This window comes from Triturus cristatus, chromosome 8, assembly GCF_964204655.1.
Source record: "Triturus cristatus chromosome 8, aTriCri1.1, whole genome shotgun sequence".
In the NCBI taxonomy this organism is placed as follows: Eukaryota; Metazoa; Chordata; class Amphibia; order Caudata; family Salamandridae; genus Triturus; species Triturus cristatus.
The window spans coordinates 364,964,407-364,985,015 of NC_140591.1; the positions used below are offsets into that span (position 1 = coordinate 364,964,407).

General features: G+C 42.6%; 1 protein-coding gene across 6 annotated transcripts in view; it reads left to right on the forward strand.

Annotated features, from left to right (window-relative positions):
- NBEA (neurobeachin) overlaps positions 1 to 20,609 on the forward strand; it is a 1,788,010-nt gene that overhangs the window by 1,559,093 nt on the left and 208,308 nt on the right. For all 6 annotated transcript variants that reach the window (XM_085621699.1, XM_085621702.1, XM_085621701.1 and 3 more), the window contains one exon: positions 5,606 to 5,746. In XM_085621699.1, coding sequence (XP_085477825.1) covers positions 5,606 to 5,746 — 141 coding nt within the window. The remainder of the gene's footprint in view (positions 1 to 5,605; positions 5,747 to 20,609) is intronic.

The following is a 20,609-nucleotide window of genomic DNA, read 5'->3' on the forward strand; positions in this document are numbered from 1 at the left end:
GGTTATGGTCTCTTTTTCTATGTTTTTATATATAGCCAAGCCTTCGGGATGTAATAGAAAAAAATACCATTAGTAATTTATGATCTGATCATCCTATTTGAGCAGTGATGCATCCCAAAGGAGTCCAATGTTATTGTTTTTCTTTTCTTTATTTTATAGAGTATTGATTTTCTGTTAACCACTCTAGAAAATATATAGTACCACTAACCCTTTCCAATTTGTTGTCGTATCTATTCCCACTGATTCTTTCATTTTCACACTGCCTCTCTTACAAACATACTTTGAGTGTTGAAGAAGGGTGTTCTGATGCCCAAGAATCTGCTATCTTCAAGGAGCTACACTTAACCTTAAACTGTTTTGACTAGTCATCTTATATGTTTCTCGGTATAGTCTTCAAACCGGTTCATGAAGGCCAAACTGGCATATAGTGCTCCGCAGGGATCAAGCATATTGTATTGATCAGTTGGCTTTATTGACACCTTGACAGGTTTCAGGATTTTAAAGGATATTTGGATATGTAGAAGGATGCTTCAATCACATCCACCAGTGTTATCAAGCACAAATATGTGAAAGTCTCATAGGTATTTATTTTAAAGAGCTATAGCCTTTAATGCGAAGCATGGGTATTGTAAGAAACTTATCATTTTCCTAATAAAAGTATCCAAAGTCCATTATTAATTATTAATTGTCCATGCCAATGCATTGCCATCTCTACTCTAGGCTTTGTAGTCTGAAAAAGTCCTACTAGCAATGTGCAAAATATTACTTTGCACACACACACATGCACCTTAAAGGGATGGTGATAGCGACTTAGACAGTGTATGACAGGTTAAAACATGTAGCAAAAACAATACACTACATACTTTGTGCTCCCTACAACTGTGATGTAAGCAAGGTTATCTCCTCTGTAGCCTTTTTTCTCTTTTGAACACCCATCTTTGCTGTCACAGCAATAGCTCTGAGGCCTTGTTTGGTCTCGTGATGGCTTTGTTAATTTGCCTTTATATCCAAAGAGGGATTTACTCAGTGTTATAACCTGAGCAATGTAGATCTGCACACCATAACACATCACTAAAAACATAAAAATGGTCAGTGATCACTTTGTTTTCTGTATGCATTGCAATCTTTTGTTATTTGATTTCTCAAAATATAGCAGAAAAGCCAATATTTTAAGATTTGTCTAAATGAGGTTAGTAAACCTCTTTGCCTTAGACGAGTCGATGGTCAGTTCCAAAGACTATGTTTTGGCCCAATCTCTGGTCTCTCTGAAGTTTGTGCTTGTTTCTTGAGGCTAACAGAAAAGACGTCAGAAAAATGAAGTAGGTGGCTCGGACAATATCGTGCAATATTTCATATCAGATACTTGGGTTCAGTACTGTATAGAATTTTGTGGATCAGTGTCAGGATCTTAAACTCCATTATTGTCTTTATTGGAAGCTGGCTAAAAGGTCCGCCTCAAGTGGAAGAACTTGTTCCGGTTTTCTGATACCTCATATAAGCGGTATTCTGAATTTGTTAAAGTTGATAAATCTGGAGGGTTGCCAGTGCATTCCTATAATACGATTTGGAATTGATTAGAACCACGACAACCTGAGAATGATAAACAGTTTGAAGATAAGGAGCACTGCATTTTGTGGAGTTGAGTACGACACCCTTAAATGGAGGCAAACCTTTAAGGTTGAAGGCTCTGGGTATGACCCGAAGCCACTGCAAAATTAAGCCTTGAATGAAAGTATTGAAAGTCATAAACAAATCTAATATAGCTAGCTAGGAAATGTCTGCAGAGACCAGTAATTCTACCCAAACCTCTAGCAAGGCCATCTCAATCCTTGTTTGGAGTAAAACAAACCTGCCTGATAAGGGTCCAGCAGATGTTATTCTTCAAGATAACTCATGAACCTCTACCATCCAGGGTAGCCCTGAAATGGGTCATATTTTTTATGCTCTGTAGATGTACAGGAGGTGTGATAATTGCTCATTTGGGTGGAGCAGTGACAGTACCCTAAAGTTTTGAGTGAGTAAGATCCTTGACCACAAAACACATATTTACATACTTTAGATTTACATGCGCATGATTTGGACATTGGCATGGCACTGAAAAGTGTCCTTGTTCCTGCATTCCTATTTATGTTCTGTATGCATTCTTATGATCATGCAGTAATACAATATGAAGATGTTTTATTGTCTAACAGCACTAAAATTTTGTTTGCAGCATTATGCGAAAAAAAATTCATTACATGTGAATGTAAATATATATTCTGTGGAAAATGTCATTTTCATTACCCGTGGGCTTTTAGTGTATAACAACGGGAATTAAACTCACGGTTGGCTCCAGTTTATTCTGAATGTGGCTCATAAACCTTAGTGACAATAAATGTAATCTCCTGTTGCTCTAAGATGTGGGATTACAGATAGGTGTTGCGTAATTGAGGTCATTTTGCGTTAGACATCTACCAGCGAAGTGGACACATCTGTATAGCTCTCCACAGAATTTCATTATTTCAGCGTGTGATTTGAGCAAAAAGTGGGAGATAAAGTGATCTAAGGTAGTATAGGTTTGGTGTCCTCAAACATTTTTTCTCTAAGCATTTGATTTCAACATTCAGGTCATAAATGACAGGGTATCGGTCAGATCTGACTTCTGAGGAATAGATATGATGGAATCTGCCAGCTCATTTGTGAGTTCATTTTGTGGGTGACTCATGGGTCACATTATCGCACAGGTACAGCCAAGTGACAGTTGAAAGCAGCCACGGCCCATCCAAATGGGCAAAGGGGCCACACCCCTTACTTTTTTCCTGTGAAGAAGTGTGTCTGTCAGGCTGAGCAAAGGTCAGCCTGACAGACACTCTTCTACTTCAGCTCAGGCAGCCAGGAGCTAGACGTGTGCTAAATATGCAGGCTCCTGGCTGCCTGAGCGGAACTTTGCCAGGCTGAGGATTTCACAGCCTTGTGAACGTGACCTCCTAAGCCTAGGAAAAGTGCCTCAAGGGACCCCCTCCCCCTCCTTATGAAGGGGAGTGTCACTAATTGCCTCGGACCTGGGAGCGTCAGTTTTAAGCCCTGAAGTGTCAAGGGCCGAGTGTCAATCAGTGACATCTCGTCACAGACTGGGGTGGGGTCAGCAGTGTCTCTGACCCCACCCAATCAATCAACCAGGATTTATAAAGCGCGACAAATCACACCTGAGGGTCTCAAGGCGCTGTGACAAGTGAGGGACTATTGCCTTCCCTCAGCCAATGAGAGATGGCAGCAGTCCCAACCCTCCTCGGACCTCCAAGGAATTCCTCTCCGGGAGCTGCAGGGCAGGTAAGTTTTATTCTTTTGAATGTTTGGTGCATGCATGCGTGTACCTATAAATGTATGAATGTGTTGCGAGTCAGTGTTGTGAATGGGTGTGCGTGTGAGCATTCATGAATAAATGGGCGTGAATTAGTGTATATGTGTGCCTTTGTGGCCCACCCGCCTCCCTCCCTGCCAAAATTACTGGCCGCCACTGGTTGAAGGCATTGGTGAGGTTGCACAGCACTGAGGGCGTACATGTAGGTTTAAAGTTTTCTATGTTCAGAAACCCTGACCAATTGTTCCCCTTTCGTCTCAGAGGTTATGATTCTGACGGAAGTAATTCTTCAAGCTAGGCAAATGCTTCATGGCGCACCTTTCTGACTTTACTTCAGCACAGTGTAAAAGGGGAGCTCACCCATGACCTCAGAACAGATCATGAAGGGATCTTGCTGGATGTGGTGACGCACATTCTCAATGGTCTTACTTATATTTAAAAGATAAAAACACAAAGGACATATATTATCATTCAACCCCGAAGACGTCTCTTGGAGTCTTTGGCAGATGATGGAAGTTTTTTACTACCAAACAAAATATAAAGACCTCGGAAGGATGAAACGCTGAGTGGCCCCGCCGGGATACATACTTGTGACCTTTGTGTCAAACACAGATACCTGCAGTGATACATTAGTGATACATTAGTCTACTACTGAGCCTCGACCCCGGCTAATTAGACAGGTACCCCTTAAGAATCATCGTTGGTCTTTGATGATGGCCAACAGACAGTATTAAGAATATTTTATTCAGAAGGTAAAATGCTCATGTAGCATTCAGTCATTGATATCTGTGGGACGTAAAAAGAATTTATGCAAATGGTAGAAGAGTATGTCCCTTTAGTTTATGCTATGAACTGTATAATGCGTTGAGGGAACCACCGTTCAATAATATAATTTTGTCTATGCTGCAAGTGCATTGTGTGAATGTATGTGTGCGATCTTGGAGAACGAAAACCTCGCTGTGGAGCAATGGCATGATATGCAAGAAGATACATGTACAATTGAGGATTGGCACTCGCCGAGGGGGAGGTTGTAGGCAGAGATGTGTGGGGCATGCAAGTTCAGGGGTTACAGTTGTGAGTCTGTGAATGGGGTGGTCAGGGGTTGGCAGTGGTGGCTAGAATAGGAGAAATTTTGTTTGTGTTAAGGCTGGTCACCGAATGGTCAGAGAGTGTCGAGGTTTTCTTTGAAGTGGTAAGTCTCCGATGGAGAAGGGCTGGAGTCTGCCTGATATGGGCGAGGAAGACCTCCAGGAACGGCCTGTGCAGGTAAGAGTAGTGAGGCCGGGTTGGGGGGGGGGGGGATTCGACAGATGACCACGAGGGGAAATTAAATAAATAATTCATTTTCCCTCGTCGTCTATTGAAATCCTCCCCCACCATCTCTTACCTGCACGGGCCTTAGCTGATGACATATCCCAGATCCATGTTGCATTGCAGGGAAAGATATGCATTCATATAATGTACAACTCTGCTGGATGAGCTCAGAGTTCACTGCCATTTTTGTTGTGTTTCCACTGTCTAACGTGCATATATTTACGTTCTCCGAGTTAGATCATCAGCCGAAGACACCACTGATCAGAAACAGAGAAGAGTAGTTACTGCTCGCTCTTTCTGCGCTCATGTACTAACTCGGAGAAATGCTGAGTTAAAGAGACAGTCTAAACGGAAGTAAAACCTACACACAGCTCCCTACTGAGCCAGTGCACCTGTTCATGATAAGGTCCCTGAACTCTTAACTTTGTTTCTTGCGCCTATTAATGCAGTTCACTCATTGGTTGTTCTGCAAGGAGCTGTTTGCTGTTTATCTGCCTTTTCATCCAAAATTAGTCATTATCCTAATAACCCGTGCCTCTCTTTTGTTTATAAATGTATAGAAAATAGCACATTCTACATATGTTTTGCTGCATTGATCTGTGCCTTATAACCTGCTACATCTGTGCATCATGTCAATGTTGTGAGTCCTTCTGAAGCATGACTTGTTGGTGATGCTCTTTGAGTGATAAAGCCTCACATTTGGAGGATTTCATACATCCTTACTTCACAAACTTTTTGCTCTTGATTGGCTTAGGGCGAACATATAGTATTTCGTTTTTCTAATTTTATGTATTTCAGGATGGTATTTTACCCTGAAAATCTTTGAATACAAGAGTATATAAACAACAGGTTTCATGCATGAAGCTTCAACATTGTTAATAAGATAGGTGGATAAAAACATGCTGTGTTTTCTCTAACTTTTTATGTGTCCATCTGTTTATTCCTCTGCAGCCTATTGGTGCTTTGAATCCAAAGCGAGCAGTCTTCTATGCAGAGCGCTATGAGACGTGGGAAGACGACCAGACCCCACCCTACCATTACAACACTCACTACTCCACAGCTACAGCAACATTGTGTTGGCTCGTTCGGATTGTAAGTAGTCGCCTATAGAACTCTTGTGAATTTATTTTTAAATGGACAGCTATGTAATGTATATAGAATTAAGAGCACTTGGCCATTAGCACGTACACCCAAATCAGGAGCTAAAATGAGGGCAAAAGTAGTGTATTCCTCAGGTTCTAGGATTAGCACTGCTCTTGAGCCATCATCAAAAGCATTTCATCTGTGTTTCAGAGAAAATCATCGACAAGTACTCCTCCTGCTAGTTTTACGTAGCTAATGTAGGTGCTGTATAACACACCCACAACCCTTCTGTGATTGAGAGGACAACATCTCTGTTTAATCAGGACCCTAGCAACTGTGCTTTCTCCCCTAAATTGACATGGTAAGAAATTTGGTACCTCCACAATTGGCTACAGGTATACACTTGTAAGTCCCTAGTATGTGGTACTAAGGCACCCAGGCCAGTGGTTAATTTGTAAAATAAAAAGTGGCGGGGCTTTCCTCAGCAGGCAGTGCTAACAGGGGAAATGTACTGGTGCAAACTGCCTCCTGAATAGAGCCCCAGCACTTTTTATTCTGGAGAGGACTTGGCCTGATTGTTAGAGCTGCCGATTCTGGAGCTGGGGAACCGGGTGCGAGTTTCAGCATGGCTCAACATCCGATGTTTCTGTGAAAATTCATGTGCCTTCCACATAAATGAGTGTCCTTAATAGGTGCTATAAGTACTGGTGCTGAGGATTAGGTGCCGGTGCTGAGCACCGGAAAGCACTGGCTCAAATTAAGCACTGACCCAGGCATAGGTACACCAAGGTCTCCCATGGACTGCATTATGTACTTTGCCACCCATGGGAGTCCACTTAAAATGTGACTACAGACCTGCTATTGCAGCGTGTTTGAGTTGGTGCTTGCACCTCTCACAACAGATATGTTTCCTTATATCTGAGCTCATTGCACTTAAAACCTACAAGACACTCCTATGGCAAGCTCTTCAGTCCTGAGGGCAGGGTGCTTGATAATAACTGTGAAGGTGCCCCTGCATGAGCAAGGCACCCCTACAAACCCCGAGTCGATTCTCCAGGCTTTGAAAGTTATGTCAGCCATTTTAATACATATAATGGACATCAGTCATTACGAGATGTCTAACTATATAGTGGCTCCACTGAACCCGGTCATGTTTGATATCAGACATGTTGGAATCATACCCCAGCACAAATTCCAGTGTTGGAAGTATGATCCCATGTACTGGAGGGGGTCCCTGTATTCACAGTAACAGCCGTGCAGGGTCTGCCAGCAAGCTAGTGCTGCTGACGACCACAGACACAAAGTAGTTTTACATAAACACTCTGTGGCTCTTTTTCATGTAACTTACACTACAGATTAAACTGGTAAAAACAAGCGGCTTAACACTCCTTCAAGCTAAGTCTGACGGCTGCTTCCCACAACTACCACTTTGAGAGGTTTCTATGGTTATTAAAGACAACTAAAACCATCATAAGGGTAGCCTGGATGCAGTACTTGAATTAGTGTGCACCATATACTAAGCCAGCCTCCTACAGTAAGACACAAGCAAACCCCAAATTAACCGGTGCTCAACTCTCTCGAAGCTTGGCACAAATGCAGTCAGGCTTAACTTGGAGGCAATATGTAAATTATTTATGCAGCACTTCAAACAGTAATGAAGTTAAAACACAGAACAAGAAAAGTCCCACACTAATTCAGAAAATAGAGTAAAATGTAATAAATTATTTGACACCAAAACGGCAAAAATCCAATCAGTAGAACCGAAAATTTGCAAATTTAAAGATGGAAGTAAAAATAGGGCCTAGAAGCAGAAAGCACCAACTGGCCAGACAGGGACAAAGTCGTAAGTTCAGGACGACCGCAATGGCGCATGGGCCCAATAAAGGGGACAATTTAGGCCCGCTGAACAAGTGTACCTTAAATCTTGATTGCGGAGCGTTGCGAGATCCCGCATCGAGGATGTATTGCGCAGCAGCGGTTCTGAGGAGTTGTGAGGCTGCAATGTGAAATCCTGCATCGAAGATGTGTCACCCACCTGCGGTTCTGAAGTGGCTGCGAAGAGATGCATTGCGCTGTGTCGGGTCTGCTCACGGCGCTACAACTAGGATAGCAGAGCACCGTCAGACCTACTTCCAAGGGGTCTAGGACTGGAGTAGCACCACTTGGAGGGGGGGGGGGGGGGGAGGTGGGTAGGACTCACAGCAGAACCCAGGTGCTGGGTTCAGGGGTGGTTAAAACCTTTTCTGTCCCAGAGGCTCTGATCAGGAGGGCAGCCAACAAGCCCTTGGAGTCACTTTGGTGATCCTGGGTTCAAGATGCAGATCCAGTCCTTTCACTCAGGCAACATGGCCGAAGGCAGCAGGACAACAGAGTTACAGATCAGTACAGCAGCACTTCGTAGTCTTGCACAGCTCCAGAGATGTACCGAAGAGTTTTGTTTGAGGGTCCAACATTTATACCTAGTGCTCACTTCGAAGTAGACGAAGGTTCTGCAGGTTTCCACCCCCGTATGTGCTTGGAATTTCCTGTCTCCCTACCCTGGCCGCACCTTGTCTGAAGTCACAATAGACTCCTTTTGCGAGTGTGTTCAGGTAGAACCTTTGTGATGTGCAAGAGTGATAGATGACAGCTCCTCCATTTCATCAAGTCAGAGATTGCCCATCCCGTCAGCACCTCTTCTGCTTTGTCTTACTATCTGGGAGCAATACACAAAGACCAACTGCGAGCTATACTTAGCCATGTGACCCAGGATACAGGCAGCAACACCAAATAGTTAGGATAAGAAAATGCCAACTTTCTAATAGTTAAGCCACGCCGACACAAATCAATAGTGTTTATTAGAAGAACATCCTTTTGTTCATTTACATTTTTTTTAAAATATATATATCCAACAATGCTTTATGTACAAAGATACACAGAGACACCACGGCAATATTTAACAACACAAAGACTTGAAAAGAAATTTAAGACAATGACCTGCCAACAGTTTGGCATATCTCACCATTCACATTCACACTTGATCAATCATACAACAATCCCCATTCATCCTACACACAATCACATGCATCAGCATTTTTGGATATATATATTAAAAAAACATGTAAATGAACAAAAGGCTGTTCTTCTAATAAATACTATTGATTAGTGTTGGTAGGGCTTGATCTAGTATTCTCGCGCCATTTTTTGATTTCGAGGTGAAATTGTTTATCAGTATTGGCAGGCAGTTTGTTCTTTTTGCTAAAGGGGCTCAGCCTTACTGATTAGAGCTACCCCCATTATTGTTCTATGGAACTTTCTAATGGTGGCATTTTCAAAATTGTGACTTAAAATGGACTTTAACATTAAAGTAAGCTTTAAATTACATGTCTTTAGACACCAAACACGATATACCTACCTGTTCCCAATTGAAAGGTATCATTTATTAAACATAATAAGTTAACCCAATTTTAGGGGTAGGCCTTGCAGTAGTGGAAAACAAATGTATGAATTTTTGACTACCAGGAACTTTAAAACATACAAGTGCATTGATAATTTTTTTAATAACGTGCATCCTGCCCTTTGGGCTGTTTATGGCCTAACTTAGGGGTGCTTCATGTGTATTGAAAAGTAAGGTATGTGCCTAGCAAAATGTTTATTTTACCAGGTTGTAATGGTGGTTTGAACTGCACTCATAGGCTGCAATGGCAGGCCTGAGACATGATTAAGAGGCTACTTAAGTGGCGCAATCAGTGTCACAGTCCCACAAGTAGCATTTAATTTGCAGGCCCAGGGTACATTTAGTACCACTTCACTAGGGACCTACAAGTAAATTAATTGTGCCAATTGGGTGTAAGGCAATTTTACCATGGTTTAGGGAGAGAGCACAAGCATTTTAGCACTGGTTAGCAGTGACAAAGTGCACAATCTTAAAAGCCATCAAAAACGGGCTAAAAAATCATGAGGTTAAGGCAAACAGTTTGGGGATAACCCTGCAGAAACGGCCAAGTCGAACACAAGTATGTTGTCCAGCAAACTTCCTTGCTTCAGCAGACAGCATTAGAAGGCGTGCTACAAAAGGTGGCCACAAGGGCTGTCGAGTCAAACTGATTCCTGAGCTACTTTTACGCTTTTATAAATATTTCAAGGAAAACCATCAAGAGGTATTTCTAATTTCTGTCTAGAGCAAGACAGAGTACCACATTTCCACATGAACCATGGTGGTCTCTCTTTTGTTTATTCTTGGTCTTAAATATCACCAGAGGCCCGTTTTAATATTTATGAAGCTTTAATGTGGTTAGATGTTTTGACAACACAAAATGTGGGCCCAGAGGATGATGAATGCTGCGTACTGCGCAAACGTGTTGCCTTGGCCAAGAGTTACTTGCTGTTGCTTCAGCCCTGGGCTGTTCAGCAACTGTGATAATTAGTCTGCCCTTGAATGTTTATCTTGTTTCTTTCTCTTAATTGTGTCTGTGTGTGTGTTTGGGGAGGGGGGACCAGGTGGGAGCTCTATGACTGATGATCTTTTTTAGTGCTCATGAAGGAATCATGGCCCTCTTATGCAGTTTTCAGGCCTTGACGGCCTACAGATTCTATTCACACATGCTTGGCTTTCTAATTCCACATTTTCAATTTTCTGGGCAGATCCATCTGAGAGATCTGCAAGGAAACCAAAAACTCCTGTCTGCTGATGACTGCATGCACGCGCAATGGGAAGCGCGGTTAATCGAAATCCACTGGGGCTGCAGCTGGAAGTACCAAATTCGTTTTGATGCAATATTGAGGCCAGGAATAGCATGATATAGAAACCACTTTAAGGTTGAATCTTCTTAGTCTAAGTGGGTTTAAGCTTTCGCGTGTTTCTGTCCAGTAGCTAATGTGACATGGCAGCTATATATACTCTTATGATTACATTAGCAATATTTTGTTTTCCGCATTGCCTTCCAGCAAAGTGCTTTTTCTCTGCTGCATTAAAAAGTAGCAAGCACTGAATGATGTCAGAGAGGAATTCGCTGAAAATCTTTATTATGTTCTCTACATAGGCTCGCTTTGTTCCTTTCTTGTAGTGCAAAATGGCACATTACAATGAATGTTACAAAAATCCCAATTTCTGCACTGAATATCTTACGAATTGGTTAACAATCCGGCCTGAATATGATGCCTCCTAAATGATTAAAGAAACAAATAACGTTTCAAGCTCAGTACATAAGCTGCTTATAAAAAGTCCAGATAATTCAAGTACCCGAAAGGCGGTGTAAGCAGCACTGCCTTGTTACCTCCATTGGCTTTGTTCCCAATCCTGGCTCTGTGCTGAAACGAAAAGAACCAGATGCTTTTTGCATAAATGACAGATTCATCTTTTATTCGCAAGAAAAACATGAATTGATCTAAATTGAAATGTATTACAGAGGAGGAATCATTAGGTGGATTCGTCCTCCTAAAAAGCTAATATGTTGGCGACCTTTTTGAAAAGGCAGAATGCCGGGCAGAGTTTTTGAGATTTACTGTGATATAAACCCAATCCACTCTTGCTTGGAAAAATGTAACGTGCCTCAGTTCATCAAATCTATCTGGCACTGTGAAGTTGGCTTACATTTTTTTTTATTTTCTTACTGGTATAAAGTTGAAGCCTTTGAGTATCCAAGTGCCCATCTTCTTTCAACATACAGTATTTTGAGTTTTTTGTCTCAGCCCCAAAAGATCTGTTTTGTGTTTTCTTTGCCAAATTTAGTGAGGTTGAGGTCCAGTTAAAGGCTCAATGGAAGGGCATTCCATATTCTGCAACCTTGCGTATTTCCTTCTGCCGTGTTGTTTGTTTCTTACATGCTCAGAATTGTTTAATTGTAATCTTGGATTACTTTGATTTTGCCCACTGTGATGCAGTTTAATGATCACTTAAGTTTTTTTCTCCTGGCCAGCTAGTGAATGTTCCGTTTCGTCTCACATTTAGGGTGACAGTATATTGAAAACCAAGAACCGGGGCATTCGCAAACTTAGGAGTTGGGCTACAGTTTTTCATGTTTCGATGTGCACAGAATAACTTAATTGGCAGTGCTGACCAGCACAGAAAACACCAGCAGTGTGGCATAAAGAGGAATTAAACACAACCTTCTACTGGGGTGTATTAGCTAATTCTGCACTACAACACATAAATACTTGCTTCCCCCTATGTTCAGTCAACCTTGTCTAGAAACCACGACATGGGCTAAATTGATCAAAATTTGCTGTGGCAGATGGTGAGAAATGAAGACTGCACCTGCAAATGCCTGGTCACCCTACCCAGTACAGACCTCCTCACAGATTAAACAGTAGTGTGAGATTTGATTACGATGCACATTCCACAACTTGTCATTGAGACTTAGGCACATTTGAACCAGGACTCCATATTGAATGAATCTATCATAATATTCAGAGCATGCAGCTTGTGAGCGAATAACTAGGGTGACTCTTGTTACACTTCTATAACTAGTGATAATGTGTCTTGAGCAAGGGACTCCAAAGGATCTACTCCTTGGCATCCTTTTTAGACCCTGTTAGACATGGGCTTGAAGATGACTTTGGAAGGTAAAATCATCCTTACATTGACTACCAGTGCAATAATAATCATTATTAAACTAGATAATACCAAAGTAATAGACAGCGCTTTCATCTAAACATTGCTAAACAAGGATGAGTCTGCCTCAATGGCTATTTTAAATATAATCTGTATTGTTTTTAATGGATACACTGAATTAGCTGCAGAAGCCTAATTTTTTTGCCACTGCACAATAGGTGTCCTATTGAAATTCATCTAGACAGGGGCTCCGTGCTTGGTGCACACGTACCAAAACATAGTGTAAAATATTTGGCGTGTCGCCTTAGGGGAGCTTGAGACTTAGAGGTATGTGCACATCACTAGACCAGTGCTTAGTTTGAGCCGTTGGTTTCCGGTGCTCGGCACCGGCACTTAATTGTCAACACCGGCGCTTTTGGCAGTCCGCCACAAGGTAGCGCTGTCTGGCCAATTCAGAGATGACCACAACCTCAATTAATTACTAATTCAGTAAACATTAAAAATTACTATTACCTGCTGCCCAAGCCATTCTTATTGCTTTGGGGGCTTGGAATAACCTGGCTTGTCAAACTTGTAGGAGTGTGATGGCATTGGCAGCATGGCAGGGGCCATGTGTGGTGCAAGCTGAAGTGGCCTCCTCACGAGAGCCCTGGTACTTCTTTTTCTACAAATTAAGCACTGCACTAGACGCTCAAAATAACAAATAACTTAGACTTGATCTCCACAGTGTCTTTTCAATTTCAAATACTTCTAAACACTCCAGTTGTAATTATGTTGATTAATGAGCATATAACAATATTAGTATGTTTCAAGTTTCTAATGATGAGACACAAGTGGGAGTATGGGTCTAGTTGTGAATGTAGAAATCATGTGTTGGCAGTGACCCACTGTCCACTCCGCCGAGATAAACAGGTTTCAGTTACAGTAACCTTTACACTCCTGCGGTGCAGTGGCCTTAGCAACAAGGCAACACTTAAAGAAAATGTTGATGGTGTACATGGCAAGCCAACTCTTATTACAGTTTGAAATAAAGAATTTACAATCCATACACCGAGTTTGAGTAAAAAACTGTCATTTATTAAGGGAAACTAGATAAAGATAATGAAAAATGGATAGGAGTTTAGACACTGTACGCAAAATGAAAAAAAATAGCGGCATTAAACATTTAGTGGAGAAGATGTTGCATTCCAAAAGAATGGAAACCCAGTAATAATGAAACTTATGTCACCAGAAAATATGATGGTTAAAAAGTAGTATTATATCCTCAGTTCTTTATTTATGCATTTATTTAACATTTTCTTTTCAACAAGTGAACCTAATACATAGAAATGCTCTTTACAGAAATGAACTAAAGTACAAGTAACATTTTAATAGGCAAAAGAGCATAAACAAGGTAGTAAGAACATGTTAAATTAATAAAAAGAAATGAGAAGAAGAAAAAATTAGGTAACAACAAACACGATCAAAGCCAATAGGTCTTACTTTTACAACGTGACTACCAAGCTATTGGCTTTGCAAATGCTTGTTTGTAAGCATTGTTTAAAAAACATTATTTCAAAATATAGGAGGAAAAGTAAACACGTATCTTAAGGTATTTCAAAACTGAAAAAGTGAATTCAAGATTTTCAATCTTTAGAAATGGCCTGGAATTTTTTTCAAATACTTTTCACTCAATAAAGTCTGAACATTGTTTAAAAAGAAAAAGTCCAAATTTAAAACTAAGACCTTGCCAAGGTCTAATGTACTTTCCACAGGGCTCAGAACTGAAACAAAAGCTCCAGCCATTTGGTCCTCTGCAGTAGCCCAGGAAGCAGAGTTATGTGACTCTAGGGGAAGAGTCTTCTCCTGTTAAGCCATGCAGAGTACAAAGTCTGCCTCAAACATCCGCTGATTGGGTTCAGCAGCCAGTCCCTCCCCCAGCACCATAAAAACCTTTGTCTGACAAAGCCTGCAATAAAAAGAAATAAGTAGAATGCAGACGATAACATAAACAAACCTTATAGTTTGGTATTTAGTCTTACCCTGGAAAAAATGTGCCTGTTGATGTGCTTTAAAAGACAATCTGGGAGGGATGCTCTGCAACACATGGAGCATGAGGCAGGTATTTGAGGAGTAAGCAGCAAACAAAGGAGAGAGCAAGAAAATACATGCGTGGTGGTGAAGTGCTCACGGCCACATAGAAAGTAGTGCACAAAAATCTTGACCGGATACAACCTGGCACAAGTATTGATGTGGACCCACAATATCTGGTAGCACCAGTGAATTATTCAGAAACAACAAACCAAAAGTAAACTTACAAGTGGGTCCTACCTGCGAACATACCATAATGGGGCTAAAAGCTACTCAGTCACCCTTTGGCAGCTTCTTGGTCAAACTGAATATGATAAAAGCTTTCAACTGCAAAACAGATTTCCCAAGAGAAATAGCTTCACCGAAACTGCTCCAGTGGGAGCAAAAAGGTTCATGAGAGCACCTAGGGCGACTCCAGGGCCTTCTCTGGTGAGTAGCTCTGCCACCACAGTGGGTGTTCTCACCTCTTTCAACCAGAGTGGGTAAACCTGCACCTGCTGGAAGACGTCCCCAAGCTGATAAACATACACACTTGGCATTAAGGCACCACATTATTATTTTATTTTTTTTAACAAAAACAGAAAATGTAATTCTTCTTAGAAGAACTGCACCTGTCAGGCAAACTGTACTTAGTATGTAAAAACCCGTTCCTGCCAGCTGCCCTGAATTAGCTCTTAACCTAATATAACGCTATAAGAGGAATTAGGCTACTGTTTAAAACTGTCACCCCTATGTGGCGGTGTAGGCACAGATGCGTTTTTCATGACTGGAATACTAATATAGTCTGCTTCATAATCCCATTGTAACGGGGCAGGACTCGCGTCTGTAGTTAAGGTATAATATTGTAGTTATACATTTAACATATACCTTTCACTGCCAGCCAAGAGGCCTCGCTCAAATGAAGCAAACCCATTTGGGGAAAAAAATGTGAAGGTAAAAATTGATGACCTATCATAAAGAGGACAATAAAGAACCGATAGCTGTCTGCGAAGAGAATATTTTGCCGTTATCCAAAGGACCCAAGGAGAGGACACGATGGCACTCCTTTCATAAAAATGGAAAGAGAATTAAGTATATTAGTACGAGAGAATATCTATTCCTGTATGATCGAGCTAGTAAGATCATCTTGAAGTAATATTATTTCATTGAAAACTATTTCGAATCATACCATGCTGAAGTAGGTAGCTCTTTGATCATGACCCTTATGAAACTTGGTAACTGAAAACTAACATTTATTGTTAAGTCTGGTGGATATAAGCATAGCCAAGAGCACACAGTGTGAGCTTTCTGTTTTTTTTAATCACTTGAGCAAAGTCTATAAAACAAATCACTTCAGCCAAAAGCAAGAGTCTGAGAGTGGTCGACATTGAGCAACCGCCACAACCGCCTCTAGTAAAGGTTGGAGGCCTTTTTAAAACATATTTTTGCAGTTCCTACTGTTTTTCAAATAAACCTAGTGCCTAGTGTGGTGCATGATTTTTGACAAGCTAGTCTTCATCATGGAAACATGAAAGCCATCATGCCTGGTGAATGGGCAGGAACCTTCAAAATTACAATTTCAAGAAAGTGGCACGTAGTTGACCACCGTTGACCTTCAGTTGTCAGGAAACGGACCTCCTGCTCAGCTTACGTTCATGGTTGTGACTTTGTACTTTCTGATTGGACGTCTCCATTGCATTGGAATGTATACTGCTTTAGCTTGATTTGGAATCGAAAGAGGGTTGTCTCTCCCTGGCAGAACAATCAAGCAGATCATGAGCTGTCAAGATGCTGGTGCCCCGAGAGCGAAACTCTTTTTAAACCGTCATGAACAGAGACACGACTCAGCGGATCTTTTTGTAAGGCTGCTCACAGCTTGGAACCAACTGCCTGTGGTGGGTTTTGACTCAGGGAGGTGCACAATGAGGATTTTTGTTCTTTCCTCTCCTGCTTTAGATGTTGTGCTTTTCATGTAGTTAGGGGCTGTTGGCATCCAGTACAGAAAACGATGCTGGAGGGAGGAAAATAGGCAGAACGTTCATCATACTTCAGTGCACTACACCCTGAGAGGTGCTACTGAACCCTCTCTGGTTTCTACTTCAGAGAAAAACAATTTTGTTTTGAAGCCATCCTTTTAAAAGTCTACTGTGCTAGTAGACGGCTAGCTGTCATTTCCGTCATTTGATGTCGTCCGTTCGATGTATTTTATTTTAAAATGTGTGTCCTGGTTAATCCTGTGAAACTGAATACTATGTGAACCCATACCTGTCCTCCCACTCACCCCCAATTATGTGTAACTTTGTTCCCCTAGTCTTATTTTCAATTCTGAATTTAATGAATGAAGAGTTGCTTTGTTGAGTACGGCATTTCAGAGATATATTTTCCCTAACATATGATACTTTTCACTGCGTGTTTTGAGTCCTCTTCTTAGTAATAATTCATATAAATCCTACTACTTGTAAATCTGATCAGATAGCTAGCCCTCCTTGAGGCTTTAATGGCGATGTAATTTGTTTTGAAGAATAGAGGCTCATTTAGATGTTAAAATGTACTCATGGGCCATTCATAGTTCAATTGAACTTTCATTTAACAGTTCCAATGTCCTGATATGTCACTCACTCACTTAAGTGGGTAGTCTTTGAATTGTGGGGGCATCCTATTTCCTTATGGATATCCCCAGAATTCTTGCTTGACTGAAGGCTCCCGAACCTTATGAATAGTAAATCTTGATCTTCGCTTTGCCTCAGTCTAACCTTCCTAATTATTACAAAAGCAGATATAGAATACGATTGAATGGAAGGCGCAGTCTGGGTAGAATAAAGTAGCTGTCAGAGATGGCAGCCCTTAAGGTCAGAATTTTGATGCACATGCTCAATTTGGTTGGGTTCTTCTTTTCTTTCTTCTAGTGTCTACAAGTCAGACAGTGTTTTGTGATGAAGATCACACCAAGGTAACACTGTTTAGATGTATGCTAGGGTGTGTGTCCAGTGGGCTACAAGAGGCAGTGCAGTAATTGGTCAAGTAGTGCATAATACATCACATAAGCTGAGTAAAGGTGGAAAAGAGGATGCACGTACAGCACAGCTCTGTACTACAAAGGAACTGATTATTAAATAGTGAAGTAACACTCTTATATTAACTGAACCACAAACAAATGGTGTCCCCAATAGAAACCCGATGCAGCAATACAGCGGTCATTTATCGACGGTCTCTCTCTGTGGCTTTCAAGATAAAGCAAGGGGAAGATTTAAGCCTTCTCTTACACCAGTGAACTCGCCTACACTGATATCTATTTCCCATCATTTCAATCCCTTTGTAAACCTTCCCAATCAACATACACAGCTTGTTCTTTGCTGCTCTGATATGATATTCTCCTCAGATTGCATCTCTTTAGGACTTCCTCCAAGAATGGCAATTAACCTTCTGAGAGCAGGTCAGGACATTCATATCATGGATCATTTGAAGATGTGGGTCAATAGACCAGAGTCCCAGCCAGTTTCAGACGTCACTAGGAGCAGGCCTGTGGCTTAACTGAGGCAGGGTTCTTTACAGCACATTGTGGTGGCTAAAAACAATTGACTCCATTCTCAAGCATAGCATAGAAACCAATGATGTGCTAGTGCAACTTCCCAAACCTGCTGCAAAGTGCCACAGTCAGAATTAACAATTGATCATAGCTAGGTTTTAGAAAAATGAGTCTTGAGGTGCTTAAAGCAGTTTACACCTCAGTTAAGAAAATCTCCTCACCCAATCCTTGCTGAAAAAGTCTGCAGGGACATTTCATCCACTCTGCACCGGTTTGCTGCTTTAAGAACCAGAAAATGAACTTTATCAGTTCCATAAACTAATAGTTCAAAAATAATTTAGGTGATGTGTATTTATCCTTCAATGCCAATAGGGGAAAGAAGGGACAGAAGAACATAAAGTTCAAGAGGATCAAAAGTCCTATCTTGCGAAACAAATTAGTGAAGCAGCAAATCAAGCATAGGAATTTTTTAACGTCTATCAGAAAATGTCCACTCAGGATGGCATAAAAATATTTCAGTGGTGCTGTCTCAGCACGGTGAAAGCCTGCTTCTGATGGATACATCTGCCAGTGGATTCCTCACCTTGTGAATATCCCCTGCGCCAGCATTCCACAGAACTTTTTTCCCCAGCTCTCTATGCCGATGTGGACGACGTCATAATGCATCGGCTCCGCTCGCGACTCCGTATGACGTCACCGGAGCCATAAGAGAGCCACGTCGGCGTGATGACGTCAGTTCCCTTTTTTCCGCGCCGTCGACGCGCAACGGTTTTTTCAGTACTCTCCTGCTACTTTGTAGTTGTTAGGTGTTACTGTTGGTGAAAATTTGTTATGTCTTCGACGAAGAAGTCGGGTTTTAAGCCCTGTAGGGAATGTGGGGGCCACATGTCTATGACGGACCCCCATGATGACTGTTTGTGGTGCCTTTCATCCGACCACAACGTCGAAGATTGTTCAAGCTGCAGGAGGATGAATCCGAAAGCGTTAAAGGAGAGGAAGGCAAAGCTTTTTATACCTAAGGTCGGGAAGGTGAAGAGAGGAAGAAAGAAGGAGAGGTCGAGGCAGGAGTCGTCGACTTCGAGGTCATCGAAGTCGAAAAAACATCATAAAAAAAGGAAGCATTCCTCTCGGCGCCGGTCTTCAAAGAACAGGAAGTCGAGGTCGACTTCGCCTCGTCGACGCCAAAGTAAGGATTTGTCTTCTTCTCCTTCGAAGTCTCCGGAAGGATCCCCTTCGCCGAAGCGGGCTCCAGAGCGGTCTCCGGAGCAGTCCCCGGCGCAGTCACTGGCACATTCACCGGCGTCGGCTCCGGCTCCAGTGGAGTCGCCTGTTTCGGATGGTGAGCGGGAACAAAGGGGAGAGCCTTCTCCAGGACCTGAGGATCCTACGGCTCCAGTAGAGGACACTGCGGCGCCGTTGCCAGGTACTCCGCAGAAGGATACAGGTTTTCCTTATCCGCAGTTCCTGGCTCCAGGTACTGATACTTCGCATTTTTTAAATGCCATGTATGGAATCTTCAATCGGGCTTCCTTCCCATCCGGTGCACCGACTGGTCCCGCGGGTCCTATGGCGTATACTTTAGGGGTGCCGCAGCATTACGCTCAGGCCCCGTTTATGCCCTTTCTGCCGATGGCGCCTTCGTGGCAGTTTCCGGCGCTGTCTGGGGATCCATCACGACTTCGGTTGGATCGTCCTGCTTCGGAGCCTTCCTCGACGCCGTTGCCGGCTCCCTCGGGGCCGCGTCCTGCGCCGCCGACTCCATCTATGGCGCCGCCGACTCCATCTCCTCTGGTTCCTCCGACGCCGCGTATGACGTCGACGACGCCGGCTCCACGGATTCGTTCAAGGAGGGAGGTCCAAAGGGTCTTGGATGAAGAAAGGTATAGAGTGAAGGTAGAGGAAGGTGAATTGGACACGTCCTCAGATGAATTTGAGGGGATACAAGAGGCTAGTGGCCTGAATACGACCCCTGAGTGGGAGCTCGTCTAGATCCTCTACACCACAGGAGTTGGCTCCTTACCATGTGGTAATAAAAAAAGCCGCAGAGCTGTTGGATTTGCAGTTACCCTCTGCGGAGTATAAATCTAACCTGCTGACAGAGGTGTTGCATTCACCTACTTCAACATCTGAGCCTTTACTGCCTTTAAATGAGGCTATTTTGGAGCCTGTTTTGGAGGTATTGCGTAAACCACTTTCTTCTCCGGCGGTTTCCAGGCAGGTGGCGAGAAGATACGGAGTGGCATCTGGGGATCCGGATTTTCTTTCTACACACCCGTCTCCAGAGAGCCTGGTTGTGCAGGCATCCTGCTCTAAGCATGCTTCGGGGGCGTTCCCTCAGTCTCCTGCAGATAGGGAGTCCAAAAAGGTTGACTAGGCGGCTAAGAAGACTTTCTCTTCGGGAAGTATGGCACTAAAGTCTACCAATGCCACGTGCTTGCTGGGTCGTTATGTGCATGCCTTAATGGACTCAATGAAGTCTTTAGCCCCTAAGCTGCCTGAGGGTGATAAGGCTTCCTTCATGGAGGTAGTTGCAGACACACAGGCTGCTGCTAGACAGGTGATCCAATCAGGGCACGATACAGCAGATTCGGTGGCGAGGATAATGGGCTCTTCCATAGCCACAAGAAGGCAGGCATGGCTCCGTTCTTCTGGCTTCTCCGCAGATGTTCAGGCCATATTAGTGGATTTGCCGTTTGATGGACTGAAGTTATTTGGAGAGAAAGCTGACTCCGCCCTACAAAGATTTAAAGACAGCAGGGTAACGG